Source organism: Sinohyriopsis cumingii, chromosome 8, assembly GCF_028554795.1.
Source record: "Sinohyriopsis cumingii isolate HCF-2022 chromosome 8, ASM2855479v2, whole genome shotgun sequence".
NCBI lineage: Eukaryota > Metazoa > Mollusca > Bivalvia > Unionida > Unionidae > Sinohyriopsis > Sinohyriopsis cumingii.
This window is the reverse complement of record NC_142968.1, coordinates 58,489,175-58,510,243: the sequence shown is the minus strand read 5'-3', so window position 1 is coordinate 58,510,243 and position 21,069 is coordinate 58,489,175. Positions and strand designations below refer to the sequence as shown.

Below are 21,069 nucleotides of genomic sequence, written 5' to 3'. Positions count from 1 at the left end.
GCACCTTTTTTATCGCCACAGGGGCCAGATTTACTAGCGTGGTCTTGGGTAGTGATTGTGAAAACTTCGCCCTGACAAGGATGTCCATGACATTTTTGGGGGGTTTCTGGCACGTGACTACTGTTTTTTTCTTCTTGAGGATTAGTGTTCGTATGGCACACAATTCCACGATGGGCCAGTGTTTCCGGATAAAATTTTACCTACTTTGGGGTTGTCTGGACGGTAGATTAGGATAGTTGCTTTCACGAAATATTGTATGAGTCGAATGCGCTTAAGCCAGTACTGTTCATTGGCTATAAATATATATATATATATATATATATATATATATATATATATATATATATATATATATATATATATATATATATATGCATAATGGTTTGTGCATCTCTCTCTCTTTCTCTCTCTCTCGTTTTTGTACTGTAAATATAGGCAAATCTAGGAAACATTCCTCCCTCAACATAAAATATAAATTTTAATAGTCTGAGTTGTGTTTATCATAAATCTGCGCACAAGAATGATGCATTCCACGTTTTAAAATCATCAAGTATGATATATCTGATTGATGATTCGTTGCGGAATCTCAGTCCTCCAATCAAAGGAATGGGAATATTAATAACGCATATCACGCATATTTTTTATAATGGATTGGCAGGCGTAAATGTCGACGGAGCCACAATAACTTGACAAATTGTGTAATGCTTTTATGAAGTAAAACAGCCCTCTTTTTACAATAAGGTACAAATGGATAAGGCCATCATTAAAGGAACTTTTATATTTAAAAACAATTATGACACTTCAAACCGAGTTTGCATAATGGATAGAATTACCTTGGCATAATCACCCAGTGGCCAAGTTCCCCAACACCCGTTACTTCTTCATGTTGGTACGTTATGACTAAGTTCAGTGTCACACAGTTTTTCAGGGTCACATAAGGTACCAATGGGTTACGCACACCGTACGTCATCTAGCTTCTTTCCCACATCCTTGTTACGCACTGTATTTTGTTTGTGCTCGCTTAAGCGATCGAAATAATATGGATTTTTCTATTTCGAAGAAGCCATATCACCTCCTGTATATAAGAGAATACAAACCGCATGGGATTTAGTTTAAAAACGACCCGTCCCGGTAAAAAGGATATTGTAAGTACACGTGAAAGCGCGCATACACACACACACACACACACACACACACACATTCTCACAAAAACACAACGGCATTACCTCGACGTTTGGGGATCACATTTCGAAATGCGGGAATCGTGTTGTGATAACGTTAATCCCTCGTAGTTAAATAATTATTCATGACATTTAAATACATTCTGTTAAGCAAGCAACCCTTTGTCGGTTTAGCAAATTTTCTTTTACTTTTGACAAACTATGGCATTTTTCTATCCTATTGTCCTCATATTGGCAATAACGTTTGACTATTTTTACCGCATCATCTATTTAGCATACTTTGATGCAGTAACCATGCCGGCTGCCTCATCTTCATGCATTCTTCGAAAAATAATTACCTTTATTTCTGTCCATTTACATGTCTTTCAATTTTTGAAGGTCTTTAACCACACAGCCACGTTAAATCTTTCCATGACATTGCAAATGACATAGAGCGAAAGTCAGGTCTTCAACTTAACGAGCTTTTTGAATGTATTTTTTCTCTCTTTAAAAATCTAATGCCTTTTGAACTTAATTTATTGTAAATGTTATTCCTGCAAACATTATGGCCAATCAGAGGATACGGATATATTAGCTGCTGTCTCGTTTTGGTTCTAACACATATTTAAGCACGCACTTTCGATACTTTTGTACCGCATTACTTAGCGTTTACTAATCATTTGCCAAACATAAAAATATCTCTACCGTATATAGCCGCTTATAGATATGATCAAACTGCCAACAAAATCCAGATCTGCAGTAGAATGTTCCGCCTGCATATCAGGATCAATAATGCTTGTTCTACTGATTACTCTAAACAAAAAGCACAGACCCTGATCTGCCGGCGCATTATGCAATATCAGATCTAGGTCTGTATAGTTAGCAGTTGGAAACGTCTTATAAGCGAGTATAAACGGTAGGTTATTCAAAGAAATCAAGTCGTTTATTGATATTTTATCTCATTCTTTCTCATTCTTGCTTTCGTTTTTACTCATAAACTGTTAATATTTTCTTAAGAAGAAGCGTTTACTTTCATTAGAGTAACTAAATCCCTTTGCTTATAATGTATATTTTCATGTCGTTTTCAATAATGCCATATTTCAAGGCGTTTTTGTTCTTATTGGCTCTGACCTCTGTATTACTGGACGACTCCGAAGCGTTTAGATTCCGGCGTTTGAAAGACCGAGTAGTCAATGCCGTGAGACGGGTTGGCAGAGCGATACGGGACGTTGTCAAACCTATATGCAGATTCACTTGTCCTAAGGCGTGTCCAGTTCTCGGTACATCCGTGGGATTGAACCCTGCCATCGCAGGAGTTGGTTGTCATATTGGATGCAAAAAGCTGTGCAAAAGAAGTGTAAGTGAGCGTTGTTACAGATTATTTCAAAAACAGCAAGAATTATATTGTACAACAGGTAAACTATTTTCATAAGGCAATGCTCTCGTAGAAATGATACATTACAGGAAATCATTGAGGGTCTAATACCGAGTGTGAACTGAGGAAACAGTTTCATAGATACTTAATAATAATAATAATAATAATAATAATAATAATAATAATGATAATGATGATGATGTTATTTCAGTCCATATTCGATAGACATAGTGTACATCAAAGACACACACACATGCACACACACGAAACTATTTGTTCAGCCGAACAATTAACGTCACTATTGCATGCATACAATAAAGTCTCGATACTATATTTTCAGCAAACTGCATTAAAATAATGTGTTACGAGTCTATGATCTTAAAATAAGTAACAGAAAAGAAAGAAAAGCAACAAGCTTTGTAAAATTAAAAAAAATATTTATAGAATACAAAGTGAAAATTTTAAAAGAACTTAAGGTATTGCGAATTAAATCCCGGAATAATCCTAGAATTACAGACACAACTCCTAATCATTTAATGTTCTGAATAAACTTTAGTGGAAATCCAAATTAAGTTCAACGCTGAAGGCGTTGATATGCTTGTGGCGGCCTGTATTGTGTTGTTTTACCAGCAGTATTTTGTTGAAACACAATAATATAATTCCAGGTTTGAATTCACTCTAAATCCAAGTGAATGTCTCTGTCCAAGAATATTATCTTTTTTATGAGCACTCTATATTTCAAGAGAAAATAGTCACATAATTAAATAATTTGAATAAATATATTCTAGTCCAAATGAACTTCTAAATACAACAAAAATGCAAAATTGATTATGCTAGATCTTAAAGCACGAATGAATAATCTTTCCAGTAACAATATTATATAGTCTTCTATTTGACCTCAGGTCACATGATAACATTTTCTAAAACAACACCTTACCTAAAGGAAAATGACCTTTTGAAAGGTTCAGACTGTTTACAAATTAAAATCTTAGTTGTAAATACAAGTCTACTACTAAAATTATAATATATAATTTGGACTATGTCATGTACACCAGGAAAATTGTAGGGGAATTCCAATAACCTAGACCCAGACACAAATAAATTTGTTTAATAATATTAATAATGATCTTGATATTAAACCCATACACACAGACAATATTTTAGCTGTCTACTAGTCGTTACAGAATTGTAAAACAAAATAAGTTGGGTCAAGAAAAAATAAACTTGATTTTTGACAAAGTTCATTCAAACATACAATGTTGCATTACAATAGCATATAAAAATTATTAAAAAATGAAAATGAAAATAACAAACAATGCAAATTAAATACACATAACAAAAGAATGCACCATTTTCTTCAATGCTGTTCAATGTGTCATTATTAGCAGCAAAAGTAGGTTAATTTTGAATAAACCAAGAAGGCAGATGCGATAAATAAATTGTCTTTTGCATGACAATTTAAAAGACAACTTTTTATGATTGGATGAAACATGCGCATCTAGCTGGAGTACCGGATACATGTTCATATACCAGAGTATTGGAAACATAAGCAAAATACGGAAATATTAGCAGTACTGGAAACATGACGATCACACCACAGTAGATTTATTGATGAGGTGCATTAACGTGAGCTCCATACATTTTGGGCAAATTTATTAAACTGCAGTTATTAAGAAGGGTGTTATCTCGTTTACGCAAACGTAGATTTGCTTGGATTTCAGAATTTGGGGTTAACAATCCATTTCTTCGAATGTCCGTATTTGTTTAAAACGCTGCCTTATCGTTCCATTACTTCAGCATTTTCAACTAGTTTCCATGTTCAAGACCAGTCATATTAAGATTCATATTTGTATCCGTAGATTCCCGATTTCGTTATGTCAGACGTTCAGTACAGAGTTCAGCCCATGTCTAAGGATTTCAGTCATTACGACCTGAATGGAGACAAATTGATATCACCAGAGGAGTTTTCGAGAGCCGAGAGTGTGCCATTAGTGGAGGTCTACGATATATTCAAATTTGCTGATGTTGATGGTAAGTTGTAATTCACTGATAATTTTGAGAAGCAACCAGACATGTCATTTAACTAGGGACATTGTTTCAAAGCAAAATATGTGTCACTCAGGCAACTACACAGAAGTTCCCTTTATCTAATGTAGATAGTGAAAGGATAGATGAATATATCCATATCCATCCAGCCAGCCATCCATCCATCCATTCATCCATCCATCCATCTTGATGTAATTTATATATACATGGATGAAGCTTCATTTTGTGGGTTTAACGTCATTTTTCAACACAGGATTGGCTAAACATGGTGGCCAATGCAACCGGTGGAGAAAGATCCCAGAAGACAACGGTAAGAACCACCAACCCACCGGGAGCTGTTGGCAAGCTTTCATACATACCCACATTAGCCTGGCAAAAGTCTCGAAACCATGCGCAAGAGGTGAGATGCTAATGATTAGCATAGGCAAGCGCTTTAGGCCACTCTGCCACCCGTAGTCCTAATTATGCTTATATAAATAGGCTTATGTTTTTCCGAACTAAATACTGACAACTTACGATGCAGGACATATGGAAAGCAAGAAAGTTTCGACAACTATTTTAGTTCAGATGATGAAGAATTGAATCCGTATTATTGCGAAAGGTTCGAATTCTAATTCTTAAGCAGCTTTTCTTAGGGTTAGAACTGTTGTTGATTTAATGTATTGTATGCATGTCCGATGACTTTTATCAATGTATGTCCGGTGAAATTCTTGAATACAAATATTCTTATCAATTCATTTTTGAAATCTTGTTTACTTTTTTCAGGAGATAATATGCTGGATATGGATGAGTTTGAAACTGCGCCATTTGTGTTTACAAGTAAGTTAAGTTCCGATTTCTATCTACACTCAAAGGTATTACAATGGGAATTAAGTAATTCGGTGCACGATGCATTCTACGCCTTATGATATAGAATTTTATCCTACTTACTATGTACAACGTGAAACATTTGGAAATCTTGTTTTTAAAAACGCCAATAAAGATTTATATCCCAGAAGATATTTTACTTCAAATCACTTCCTCCAGTTACACGGTCTATGTTACGTAAATCTGATGAGACTCAGATCTCCACTGTAATACATGAAGACTTCACAGCGGCCGCTTAGGGGTCATGTTCTGGTAAACTATGTTATTACCATACCCGCTAATTTTATCAACCAATCAGATGAAGTCTTATATCTTCGCGTTCGGGGACTGAACAGTGTGGATGAAGAGCTTGAATGTGTTCCGAACGATTTTATTTACTTTCCGATTTTGAAAACTGCATTTCCATTGGCTAATTCAAAGGTCACTAGAGCATGAACCTTAAGCGGTCGTCGTCAGATCTCCACATATAACAGCGGAGATCAGATTTAATCAGATCGATATTATGTTAGATTCCTGGGGAAGAAATTTCTGCTTGTTGAGAGCAAAAGATATTTTCAGGTTGTGGTTCAAATATTTATTTAGTAACGCAGATAATCATATTACGATTTCAAATACTGCCAATCATTAATGCAAACTTACTTGAAAGAAATGAATGTCTTCAGACCTGTTTTACTGCATTAATATCCAAAGTCATACACAAATTAAACACCTTACACTTATCTGTCTGCAGATGAGATGGCAGCAAAGATAAATAGCATTATTGAGAACCAAGGCCGCAAGGCAGTGCAGGATGCTACCACACCGAAACTCTCCTCCTCTTCACCGGCGGCAGTGGTTCAAGACATCTTTAATGCCACTCAGTCAAGTGAGGAAACACCACCCTCGAACAAGACATGGGATATAGCTTCGGAGGCGTGAGGGGCATCTTAAACGAATATAATATTTTTTCAGCAATCTGTTCAATACCTTTTCATAAAATAGGACTCTAGCAGATGGCGAATCATGGAAAGATACCATATTTTTATTAGTTTTATTCACTTATGTTATAATTAATTGGACAACATAAATCCAACCTTTGAAATGAACGATCTTTTAATTTAAGTTAATTGTACTTACACTTAAAGACACACTAATCCATGTTTGTTATGAAAAATACTCACCATATTCTTATCACATTGTAATCACCTTTCTTCATTGATGAAAATAAAATGTAAAAATCAGCCGTCTTGGAATATTTGGTATTTTTATTATCATTTTGCAAAATGCTTTGATATTGGATAAAAATGCATAAAATTCCTTCGAGCGTATAGTTTCCTCCTTCCATCTATGTGTTGGTTGGCAGAGACAAAAAATTCTACACTCGTTGTTTTTATAAATCTTAGCTTAAAAGAGACACGTGCGGAAGTTTAAACTGAATTAGTGCAGTAACATGGAAAAAATTATTGGTTTGACCAGTTAATTTTCAGAAACGGTGATTTTCATTTTACTAACCTAAAGTTCAATTCAGTTAGTGCTACTGCATAAGCGTGACAATTCCTTTATTTTATACAACAAAATGCAGAACTGCATGGGGTATTGAAAAATGATCACATAGAATGGAACAACCTTACGTCAAATTATAAATATATCTTGCAGTGATTGGTGTACTACATACAACTTTGATTTATAATGCCTGATGAGCACAGCAAAATAAATGACAATTTGTTGCCATGGTTACTGTGGTGGAGGTAATAATACATAATTAGAAGGTTTACTTTAGTGTATTTGTTTGTTCGACCACGAGAAGCTAGTACAAGTCCAATGGGCCGAAAGTTTTCTCAAGTGGACCGGCAAATAATGTAACCCCTAGACTGTAATTTCCTTCTCTCTGTGCAAACCCCAACATAGATTATATTAGTGAACCTCAACAAGGAGTCAATAGTTCGTAATTTTTTTCTTAACTAGCTATGAATGAAAAATGATGACATCGACACATTAGACTGAGGACCTTGTTTGATCTAGAAAAGAAGATCACGCAGAGCCTAATATATAGCACACAGTCGGGTATCAGTGTTGTCCAAGATGTTCTACCATCAGTGTCTGAAATGAGGACAAACCCACTTTAAAAGAGTAAAGCTAATCCATAGGAAGCGAGGAAGGAATCAGGAAAATTACTCATTCGTTTCTCAGAAGCTCATCATAACACTAAGTTTTTCGTTTGGTTTATATACTCTTGTGGTTCACATCGTTGATTTTATTTTATAATCTATGTTATATATAATGTACAAACGTTTTGTGAATTCATGTTACCAACCACATGTTGCACCGTCATTTGTTTGCGTGAGTCACCGCCTCGTTTTAAAATCAATATGGCCGATATGTGAATTAGGTCTATTATGAAGGCAAAATGTTCTTGACAAAACAATGGCAGATGCAAGCATTTATTTCCAAGATGGCGTTCTTTCAAAGTGTAAATATTGACTTGACTGGTGCCAAAAGTCCCTTAGAGGGAGAATCTTTCCGCAGTATGAAGCCATGAATGAATGCCGGTTGTCATAATAAATCAGACGACCTTAAACCTGTAATTAGTTTGACCATCTGAAGTTGGCTACGCACCGAAATTTGCTGGAAATGGAGGACCCAATCACACCTCCTATAACCTGCGTTATTCGAGAGTAAATAGCTTTAAAAGCAGTCAATTACTTAATTTGTGCGATTTACATTATTAACGAAGCGTGTTTTACCCCGAGAACCTTCAAATTCTTACAGTTGAAATCATCCTTATTTAAGACTCGATTTCAATTATATGTTGGGATATATACTGGAAAGGGTTTTAAAAATCACGCCATACATCAGAAATGGCCACTTAATGATATTATTATTATTATTATTATTATTATTATTATTATTATTATTATTATCAACAGCATTATGTGTCTCAAAAACACGATTATTTCAAATTGTACCTAATCAGTTTTAGAGAAAATGTTTTGCTAGATGTAGACAATCTCATACAGCACGATGATTGTTTCACACATTATCACCGCAAAACCAAAGCTTGTGTTCAAGTCTGCACGTAAAATTTAGTATTGCTTTCTCTTCTAGTTGCACATTGGATAGCATATACCATTTTTATGACTGCATGCGATATTTCATTAGTTGAAGAGCACACCTTGCCGATCATCCTCTTATCGTTTTGTGAACTAGTTCGACTGCTTTCAGCATCACTTGCTTAGTGTGTCCTTTTTACGGCACATGTTTTTGAATTTTTTTCCCCCGACCTCTTGAACTTGTGAGATCAAAAATGTCAAATTCTGAGATATTTCGTCGATAAGTTACTTACTTAGCACATCACCCTTTACTTTTGTTGTACATCATGTTTTAAATATATTGCGCATCATTTTTGACTTGGATTGCATATAATTTATGATCTATAATGTAGGTCATTATTAACTTAATTTTGAGGACAGGTATATCTGACATTTTGTTTTTGCCAAAATCGTTTTTTACTATGAGGCTCTGGTAAATTAATCATTTACTATTTTTCATAGCACCGCTCCGGTGGCCTATTGGTTAGATCGTCCGCCTCGGCTGCGAGAGGTCGCGGGTTCGAACCCCAGCCGAGTCATACCAAAGACTTATAGAATGGTACTAACAGCTACCTTGCTAGGATGTTAGCATTAAGAGGTTGGTGTTAGGACTGTTCGACCTGGTGTCAGGATAATGTTACTGGGTGGGACATCATGCTAGATATCATTGTTGACTGTCACACTGCAGATCGTAGCGATACGACTGAAATGTTATTAATTTTGTTAAATATTTAAATCACACACACTCACACATTTTTCATTGTCTCTCAATCCGAATGATTCAAGATGTTTATAACAAGCTTTAAAAATCGTTCCCATAAATGAGCAAGACTAATTAGATAATTAAAACAGTGAGGCAAGCAATGTTTAGCTCTATACATATGGCTAGTTATAAAATGCTCCTAAGGTACGCAAACTTTATGTTGGTCCATGCTCCTAAGGTACGCAAACTTTATGTTGGTCCAACAAACATGATGACTATTGAAAAATTTATTAAGATAGTTACACCTGAATCCTTGAGTGATTTTGCTTCTAATTACGTTGTGAGATCTGATATAAATGATTATGAATCAATTAAAGGACTACATTTTTATCTTGAAAAGCAATACCAAAAACATTTTTCCAAGAACCTTTTCCTGTATTTCGTTAAATGGTAAATAATCCCGAACTCGTTGTTTTAACTGTTTTCTTATTACGTCAACTAAAGCCCAACGAAGGTAAGCCGATATATATATATATATATATATATATATATATATATATATATATATATATATATATATATATATATATATGTATATATATATATATATATATATATATATATATATATATATATATATATATATATATATATATATATATATATATAATGAATACAAATCATATGGCGAATAACGGTCTTTTCAAGTGCACTGGATCCAATAAGGGATCACGTGTGTCAGGGATTGATTAAAAGTCTACTAGTGAACTCACACGACTTTCGTTTATATTATAAATTTAACCTTCACGAATCAATTTGTATATGTATTATGTCATAAGCCTCATCATCAATGAAAATAATGATACAGAACATCGAATTTGTATCGTTGAAGACAAAACGCTCCAAGCTGATTTCGAGCTCGGTAATTTTCGTAAGGCAAAGCGGAAGTGACTCAGTGTAGGAACACAGTTTTCTAATTTTCATTGTAGTTACGTTCAACAAGTGGAGCCGTGTGTGAAAAAAATGGTAAAAAGGTGTATTGTTGGAGGTTGTAGCAATGCAACACGAGAAGGAGTGAGTTTGCACTCATTTCCTACTAATCCTGTTTCAAGGAAACAATGGATTACGCAGATACGAACGACAAGAATAGACTGGACTGAGCCGACTAGTGACAGGCGAGATAGTCAAGTTGTCTGTAGTGACCACTACAGAGAAGACGATTTCGATCTCGCCTCTAAAATGAAACAGTCATTTGGGATTAAGACTCCAGCCAAATGCAGTTCCAAGTGTGTTTTCTCACCAGACAACCCAGAGTACATGCACACCAGATCAACAAAAATAAATTGTTACGGCAGGCCTAACAACGCGTAACTGGATAGTAGCTTTTTAAAAACGAGAGCAAGCAAGGGTAAAACGTTTATTGATTTTAGCATGCTATATTATTTGTTGTTAATCCTACAATCTTGCCACAAATATACCTAACTTACGAGCGATTAATGCGAGAGGGTGGTTTTAGTGGGAGGGTGTTTGCAAATTGTAATAGGTCCACCCTTACCCCCAAAAATATTAAACCTGCTTTATCATGATGTGTGTGTGTGTGTGTGTGTGTGTGTGCAATGGTGCAAAGGGTGCAAAGTCGAAATCAAAGGGATATATATATATATATATATATATATATATATATATATATATATATATATATATATATATATATATATATATATATATCTTGCCCCACCTCCACATTGTTTGGACCTCACCCTAGAAAAAATTCTTGTGGATGCCGTGGCGTGTTTCCTGTCTGTTGCTGTTTTCAACAATAATAATAATAATCATATATTACAAGTGTTTTTCTCATGCTTAAATGGTGTGAATAGTTGGTGTATTGATTGTGTTTAATTGCAAAGACTAATGAGTTCTGAGGCTCTGGGAGTAAATTACCTTCCTTATTTGGATATACACAACTGTGTCAGTGGATCTTGGTCTATGTCGGATTCACACCCACAACCCATTGATTGCAAATATGAATAGCATTGTTTGTTCGATGTGGAAAGTATATTATTATTATTATTATTATTATTATTATTATTATTCACATTGTGTACAGAATCATATAAGGCAATATAAGAAGAATTTAGCCTTCACTACTGTTTATGACGTAAACTTCTAATGCTGCTCGATTTATTTATATCTTTTTGTTAGGTGTTGAAAGAGATTTTTCAAAACCAGCATCCAGAAGATAATGTACAAGAGAGAAACCAAAATACACCAATCACACAATCAACAATAGATAGTGTGACATATCCTGGTGAGCATATTGATGTCGCCGAGAACTTTCCATGCATTTCCAGCGTTCAAATGGTTGGTATAGCTTCATACTAGTAAATAAATAAAGATATGACATTATTTACTGCGGAAAAACTCTGCAATGTGTTGGTTATATGTCAAACATTATGATCAGCCATAGTTTCTATAAGTAACGAAAAGAGGTTTGATGCATTTGTCTTTTATTGCTCAACCATTCATAAAACTTAAAGTATACCATCATATCTAACACATGTTTCAGGGACTAGACACACCATCATGCAGTATTGTTGTTGAATGTCGGACTGACAGGATACTGAAGAGATCCAAGAGAATTCAAGCATTAGTGAGAGGAAAACAATTTTAATTATGGTAATAATAATAAGTTAATAACTAGTTCCGTGACTGAATACACACTCCACTACGAGATATTTCGACTCATCAAGTTTAGTAATTATTTCATTCATGCTATGCATTTGTACTGTTGTAATTCAATGATGTAAAGTGACTCAGTGTTATAATCTCACCATTACAAATTAACAAACAAATGACACAGGTAACATTTTATTAATTACGTTCAGCGTGATCGTGTAAGCAATTGTCTCAGTATACAACGCACTTGTCCACTTTTCGTTACTGAACAATAATACACTTTTATTGATAAGCATATTCATGAGAATTAATCATCTGTGTGAAAACCATGATAATCAGTATACACATGTATGATATTTCACTTTTCACTGGTTGTCAGGTAAATGTCCGGCACGTACAGGGAAGAAGCAAAGGCATTCATTGTCCTTTAGAAGTTCCTACAGATAGTGAAATGGAGACCAAATAGACAGTTTTGATGAACCGGAAACAGACCCTGATGCTGATGTTCATGATGATGATGATGAGTGTTCCATGATAAGGGAGTCTGATGATTCAATATACAAACCAGATAAAAGTGACCCAACTTCAACTCAAATAGCTCCGGAAAAGGGTAGTGCAAATTGCATGACTTCAGCATGTATGAAATCATTACTGATTTGATGGTGCTATCAAATTCTTAATATTACTATTTAATCAAAACAAACTCCAAAATAAAGTTGGTGCAGATTTATATTTGTAGCACATATTCAAAATCATATATCGAAACAAAATATTTATACATTCAAACACTATTTATATTTATTAAAATGAATACCATTTTAACTTTTATTCCTATTTACAATTTTTATTATAACAAATTTCAGCGTGCATATGGGCAGAGGATGAATTCTTCTTTCTTAAATTATGGTGGGAAAACATTTCTTCTTTCAGAATATTTTGAAGAGTTGATGGCAGCACTAGAGGAAATGGACAGGAAACCAGTCACTTGATAGTTACCAACTTCTCTATGCAGCCAGTCTCTGAGGCCAGACAAGTCGACGGCTGTCCAGGCTCTCACATCATGATTTGCAAGATAAGTACAAGTGCTTGAAACCTGTGTAGTTATTACCTTCACTTGGGAATTTATGCCCGATTGCATCTACTGCACAGGATGGCAAAGCAACTCGGATTTCACGGCCAATATATCACCAGCACCATCTTACCAGCTGCCTGTATGCATGGTATCTATTACGACTGAAAATAGAATATGCAACATATTTTAGACTTGAATAAAGTTATATTATGTCACATATTCTGGTTTTAACTTATTTATTTCAAGTTTTCTGAGTCAAGACGTTTAGCATAAAATTAGACTATACTACCACCAATGGTAGGAAGCTAAATTAATCTAAAGTGAATAGGAACAGACAACAACGTTTTAAATGTTATAGTGCAGAGTCTGTTGAAGAAATGATATTATTGTTCGATTGAAGTTACAGAGTTTTTCATGAGAATTTCCAGTATAACAGACAAATGATGCTAGCAAGGTTTATTCTTGAAAGGTTTGGGTGAAACTCCACATTAGGAAAATGTCACATTTTCTCAGTGAAGGAGGGATTTCATGAATTTATGAGTGACTTTGTTTGATATTTATGTGTATACAGCAATCACTTTTCCCAAAAGGAACCTGATATTGGCGCCATAACTATTGTGAGAACATTTTGCCTATTGTGTTAGACAGCAAAACTGTAGCTCTTGCATTATCAAGTGCAAAACATACATACATATATATATATATATATATATATATATATATATATATATATATATATATATATATATATATATATATATATATATATATATATATATATATATGATAAATAGTAAGACGTTTGTTGTACCTTTTGTACCACAATACTGAAATGCACATTTCATCAGAAATGTATTATATTATTCTCATTTTTAGTTTCTCCCATAAACCTTTATGCATTATTTGCCACTAGTACTGTGCACCTTAACCGACATGGAAAACTATGCTGGCTAAGCATCTGTCCATGGGGGATAGAAAAATTTATACGCATTAGCTGGATTAAAAGGTACATTCAGGGTCTGCATTTGATCGTGGGTGGTTTAAAAGAACAAACTTGAGTCATAAAATTAATAAAGCATTTATTTGTACGTCTCTCACAGTCCGAGTCTAAAGTGTTAATATGTAACACCACTAGTTACTGTTGAGCCAAGCTAAATGAAAATCTTCTCTGAAGACACCCAACAAGCTTAAGCTCAAATTCGTTTACTTTTCTTTTCATTAGAAATTCAAATAGCATTAACGAGAGAATAATAAGATCAGTAATAATTAGTAATAATTGCAATAATGATAATAGTAATTACCAGAATGTAGAGCCCAAACGCATTTCAGCTTGATCATGTACTATGTTCTCTTCAGGGCCTTGATCCTCCTCTCGTTCGGGCTGAAATTGATACGGCCTCACTTAATAGCGAGCAGAATCTTCTTCAAATTCATGAAGCTGGCCATCATCAAGGGGTTCACCTTCCTCAAACGATGAAGATGAACATGACAAATTTGCCACGATCATCACATACACTAAACTTGAGGGACTTCCGGAAATCCGATTTTGCACCGGAAGTGTATAAATATTTCCGGAGCGTTTTTCGTAAAACATCGATGTATGCTCAAATAATCTTAATTTTCTCCTCTGTGAGTTAAAAGCTACATCTAAAATAATTTGTTTCTGAGTTATTTAGCGAAAAATGAACATTATGATATATAATGTGTATTTGACTCTAGTAGACCTTTAAGATAAATGCAATAAACTGACAACGAACATTGCAAAACTTGTATCTAATTAGACTGAGCGCTTTCGACTCTGAATGAGTCTTTTTTTAAAGGCAAATACAAAAGATAGACGAGACAAACAAACAAAACACAAAAGTCCTTGTGTTTGCAGAACTTTACATAGATGTTTCTATAGGAATTAAACCTTTAAATTTATTATGTTTCAGCTAGTTTATTTCAACTTGTTGCGGATGCTTGAAAATATTTTTATTGACATAGAAACCGATGAGACATAACGACATCTGTTCTCTTGTGTAAATTTATGTAAGCGTAAATTATATCCCGGATATTTCATTGTTATAGTAGTAATTATAGGCTATTAAGCAAATTTAGAGCATTATTTAAAAGAAAATGTGTTCACTGCAAAAGATAATTTTATTTGTGCATATATATATATATATATATATATATATATATATATATATATATATATATATATATATATATATATATATATATATAAATGAATAATTATATATATATATATATATATATATATATATATATATATATATATATATATATATATATATATATATATATATATATATATATATATATATATATATATATCAAGTGCACTGGATCCAGCAAGGGATCACGTGTGTCAGGGATTGATTAAGATAAATGCAATAAACTGACAACGAACAGTGCAAAACTAGTATCTAACTTCGACTGTTTATGTAAATTTATGTCAGCGCATATTATATAATTTGCACTGACATAAATTTACATAAATAACAGATGTCGTTATGGCTCATCGATTCTAGGTCAATACAAATATTTTACAGTATCAGCAATAAGTTGAAATAAACTAGTTGAAACATAATAAAGTTAAAGTTTTATTTCCTGTAAAAACAACCATGTAAAGTTTTGCAAACATAACCGTTTTTCTTTTTTATTTGTCTTGTCTATGTTTTGTATTTGCCTTTGAAAAAGACTCATTAAAGAGTCGAAAGTGCTCAGGCCAGTTAGATACTAGTTTCGCACTGTTCGTTGTCAGCCTTTAAGGAAATATTACACTCGTTCTCTTAATCCAGCCAGTTATATTCCGCACATTATTCTCAATACCGTTTTATACCTAGAAAGTGCAGACAGTTCGTATATTTAAAAAAGTACAAGCAGTATAGAAAATAGGGATACCATTTAATCAATGCCGTAATACCTCTAGTATACTTCATACTTACTTTAGGTGATTACACTTTCCATGAGGTAGCACTGAGTCTTTGTAACTAAAGTTTATGAATCTAGGATAGATCCTGAATCGGCATCTTTGTTTTCTATATTACTAATGTTCGTCAAACTTCGTGGCTTTCTTTGGTGGGGGTATACAAAGCAAAATTGTGTTCTTTCTCACTCTGAAATGTGAGTTTATTGACGAAAGGTAATTTTTTAATTTAGGTTAGTATGCGTTTTTCACGCCCCATATTTTGACATTGAAACTATTTGTAAATTCTACTGTATTGATACTTTTAACGTCTCATGCCGACTTTGAAATAGAAAGACAAACGCTTCCTGACGAATTAAGTTTATCTGCTTTTGTGTTTATTACGTCTTAGCCGATGCAGCCCAACCCCTTTCTACTATGCCTGTCTGGGTGGAACAGCTAATTCGAAGGGCACGCGAAGTACACGCAAATGTTAGAGGTACAAAATTACCAATAGAAAATTTGCAAATTAAAGTCTGACGTACTTTATGTTCTGAAATTCGCCTAGCAAAAAACTGCGGTTTACCCAGAATGATTGATAGTTTTGTTGTGCGAAATATGTGATTACTGTCAAACGGTAATACGTGAGGACATAAAACAAGGAAAGAAAACAGTAATGTAAATAGCACGATCAATCGATCAGGCCAATAAAGGAAACATTACATACGTGGTTGGAGATCTTGTCTTATACACTTTTACGTTGCTAATGCTACTTCAATCACCAGTACCACTATCACCAACACACTACTACTGCTGCCGCTACCACAACCACCACCACGACCACTGATACTCTTATTTCTCGTCTACTACTACTATCACCACGACCACGACAGAAAACGGTAACTAAAACCACTATAATTACTACCAAATTCAGTGTCACTTTCACCGTAGGACTACTGTTGCTTCTGTCCATTTCGCGAAAGCTTGCTGGTGCAACTAAATCAAACTTATTTACAGAACTCTACAAGCATTACTTGTATGCATTGGGACTCGACGTGCGACAAGAAAATCAAGGAAGCATACAACATTGATTGATGTGAAAATGTGTTTTCATTCATCAAGACACATCGGGTACGGTACAAAGATCCGTTACACAGTATCAATCTAGAATCCACTGATGTTTGATTAACATACATTTGTGTCTTGTAAATTCGGAATTTTCTACGGTGACTATTAGGCCTTATCGTTGGATCACTGTCTTTTTGCAGGAGCCTCTTTTCTTTACATAGACGGTAAGATGACATGAAATTCATTTGAAGATTTAGACACATACACACTGTTCTAAACAAATATATAATTGCGTCTTACTTCAACAGGAAAATTACGTGTAAATTCTTCAGACAGTCAACTCAGTTGAATTATATTTTGCATAGAAATATAAGGTGTGAAAAGTAAGCGGAGTTCATGTGAGTTATGGAGGAAAATGGAATTAATTTACATTTCATGGTACATTATTAATTCATTACAATGCAAATTGAAAATGTGGATATTATATAATCTAAGTATATTTTGAACGAGGAATTGATGTTAACCTACAGCAAAGGTAGAATAATCCATTCTCTTAGAGACAATGGATACCAAGATTAAGCGAAAATGCGCAAATTTAACATTTCAGGGGCAAATAGATAGCTCGCTGGTGTGTTAACGATGTTTTTAGATTGCTTCAGTTCAACGTACCTTTCAAATGGCGTATGAGTGTATGTTGTTTACTTAAATTACAAAATCTAGACACAAAACGGCTAATGCCTATATATTTCACAGGAAACCTTCACTCAAGCTGACTTAGGCTTCAAATCCACAATAACAGCTAAATGTCCACAATAATTCGAAAATACCGCAAGTGCGGTTGACATTAAAGACATTTAGTTACACGATACAGCGATTGTTATAACGATGTCGATAGGTTTGATAAAATTGTTTTTCTTCATGTGTTACTTACCGTTTATTGTCATTGAATTCCTATGTCGACTTCAATTAATTACTTAGAAAATAATTTCTTATCTCAAAGTTCATAAACAGCTTGTAATTTAGACAAGTCGACCTAAGACAACTCGGTCCAGCGTTAGATAGGCCTACATCAGACCATTACTGTTTAGTTCCTAAACTCGGACTATTAAAGCGTTAGTGTTAGCGATCCACTGGAAAGCTTTACAAAATTCTGTAAAATGTACGGGGCAATTTAAGTAAACTCCAAGAGTTTTTATCCTCTGCGTTAAATAGTTCGAATTGACTTAAATACCGGATTTATAGACATAATGTTGGACTGTATTTCAAATGTTTGGAATCATCTCGTAAACTTTTCAAAAGAGTGCACTTGAATAGTTTTACCTGGTCTGACATATAGACTTGCAAATAATGTTTAGAATATGAGTAAAATATATCTGCTAACTTGTATAGGTTAGTTTTGTTGCAACTTTTATTTCCAGCGATAGAGTGTGAAGTAGCGTTCTTTACTAAAAATTCATGAAAATTCCAGACCAGGTTGAGTTGCTTAAGCACATATTTCGAATTTTCTCAAATATTACTGGCCCGTATTTCCTTGGCCAAGAACTTCATAAAAAAGTTGAACATTGCTGCTATCAAAGTGTACAATCAGTTCATCAAGCATTATGGCGATGAAAGTACGAATAGAATCAAATGTAACTGCGAATGATATATTATGAATTATAGAAAAAATATGGACATTAATAGAAAGAGAGTTCATAGGCTTTACGTCCTTAAATCTACTGTCTCGTTGAACTAATCAGCGCGGAATTGATGTTCACCTGATTCGAGAAAAGCTATTACATGTCATGTTGTTGTTTCTTCAATAATTATTCATGCCGTCAAAAACTAATAACAGCTTCACTTGATAACAACGTATCTCCATATACTAGTCCATCTAAAGTTACGTTAAATATCCCAAACTACAGTACCGTCCTCCAAACGATGTCGACTAAACGAAGTGTTTATAATTTCGAGAGATTTTGTATCTAGTTGATATCTGAATTTACGCAATCCATGCATGAATGATTAAATATCATCGTTCATTTAGTCAGTATGTTTATACTATTCAGTCATTTGTAAGGCAAAAGTCCAAGATGTGTTTTGTGACTCGGCTTCATCAAAACAGCGGATATAATTTTGTTACGTCTAGGGGCTTATACTAAGTAACAAGACAGGGTAAAATCTAACACACATTCAATTTTCCAAAATATAAATTTATTTCCCTAAAATATAAACTCAAACAATGGAAAGAATTAAAAACTAACTTACAGTGTATGAGTCTGAATATTATCCAGAATTGTACCATCAGTTTCACATTAATCCAGAAACTATCCAAATACATTTCAAAAGAAGGTATAATGTGCTTATGTGCTATGCTAGCACACTGATGAACCAATATTCTAATAGTCCAACAGATTTTAGTTCAAAGTATATTCAATGAAAGTAAGATATCACTAAAATCCCTGAAAGTGTCACATAATCGGACAAATGTATTTAAAGGTTCACGTCCTTGAGTAATTTCTCATAATCCTCAAGGTACTGTCTGTTTTAGAATAAATGGTTTTGCACTCTGCTAATCCTAAGAAGAAGCTATAAATAAATCATTGATTCCCCTCCCCTCTCTTTCTCTCTCTTCAAGGACTGGCATATAACTGCTGAATGCGGATTTAATTCGCATATATAGCGACCACATACACCACAGATTCTGAATCACTAGAAAGGACTCGACCTTTTCTGATTATTGAGCTAATCAAGTATTAATCAAGAACTAAGGCGTGCACGATATCTCTACAGAACAAAGGGGATCCTAGTATCACGTGATGCTTTCTTGACCGCTATTCTAACTAATGCGTGGCGTACTTTGACTGAAATAGTTGTTGACGTTACTGTGAAAATCGGCCTTGCATACTACAACTATTACTACTACTACTATTAATAATAATAATACTAATACTAGTAATATCTTTTTAATGAGGGTAACACAATTAGTACAAAAACTATTTTCACTTGTGGCTCCCAATTATCTACTTAAGTGCGGGCAAATATATAAAATACAACTGTGAAACAAACATCATGCATATGTGGTATAATGGATTGGTGTTTACAAGAGCAAACTAAATACATGTTCAGCACACAGAGCATTGTACACACACACACACACACACACACACACGCACGCACGCACGCACGCACGCACGCACACACACACACACACACACACACACACACACTTATGCCACAAATTAGGCCATAACCGTTTAAGGACATTATCTAGATTGCATCTAATTCCAACATCTATAATGAAAGGAAGGCACTGATAATGCTTGTTTAGCATATTTTGGTACACAGTTCCAAATGATTCTACCCTAGAAAGACAGAATATTTGTATACAATTCTGTTTTGAGCTTATGAAGAAGAATGTTATTGGATGAGAGAGCGTAGAGTCAATAGGCTAGAAACTGCATTGATATTTTATATCTTTTTACTACATTCTTTACACTTTTAACACATGTGTTATAGAAGCGAAACCCCATATGATGTTGCAGTAGTCCAGATGAGGTTGAATATAACTTTCATAAAACATTGTCCTGTGGTTTAAAGTTAAAAATTCTTTTCATCATTTTGGCAACATTGCTGATATGCTTGTTTAACTCCTAAAAAATTATCTTTTTTTCAGTTGCACATCATTAAAATAGAAGTGGAGAATATTATCTTTAATTCTGCTACCTTTCTGTTTAGAGGTTATCGGCATAGATTTGGTTTTGTCTAAATTAATAACCATTCATTTATGTTGACACCATTCAGAGAGTTTTACAAGGGCATTATGTATCTTTTTTACTGGAGTTGCTGACAAGCTAATAATATAAGGTGGTGTAATCAGCATGGAGATCAGATTCAACATTTACTGTATGCAAATGCAAAATATTTATTAACATAATAAATAGTAGTAGCCCTAAAATAGATCCTTGAGGTACTCAATTGTTCATGTGCTTTGACTATTAACATAAGCCAGTTACTGAATTTAAATAAAGATATATACACACACACACACACACACACACACACACACGCATACACACGCACACACACACACATAACCACTAGGTAAATGGTGATTTGCTTCGCAAAAATATCTGTATCA

General features: G+C 34.1%; 1 protein-coding gene across 1 annotated transcript; it reads left to right on the top strand.

The window, feature by feature from the left end:
* Positions 1 to 762: 762 nt before the first annotated feature.
* LOC149793607 (uncharacterized) lies at positions 763 to 6,668 on the top strand. Its single transcript, XM_089967569.1, has 5 exons — positions 763 to 1,145; positions 2,266 to 2,517; positions 4,395 to 4,566; positions 5,347 to 5,400; positions 6,179 to 6,668. Exons 1-5 carry the CDS (start codon positions 1,101 to 1,103, stop codon positions 6,364 to 6,366), a joined length of 711 nt encoding a protein of 236 aa, XP_089823695.1. The 5' UTR covers positions 763 to 1,100; the 3' UTR covers positions 6,367 to 6,668.
* The last annotated feature ends 14,401 nt before the right edge of the window (positions 6,669 to 21,069 follow it).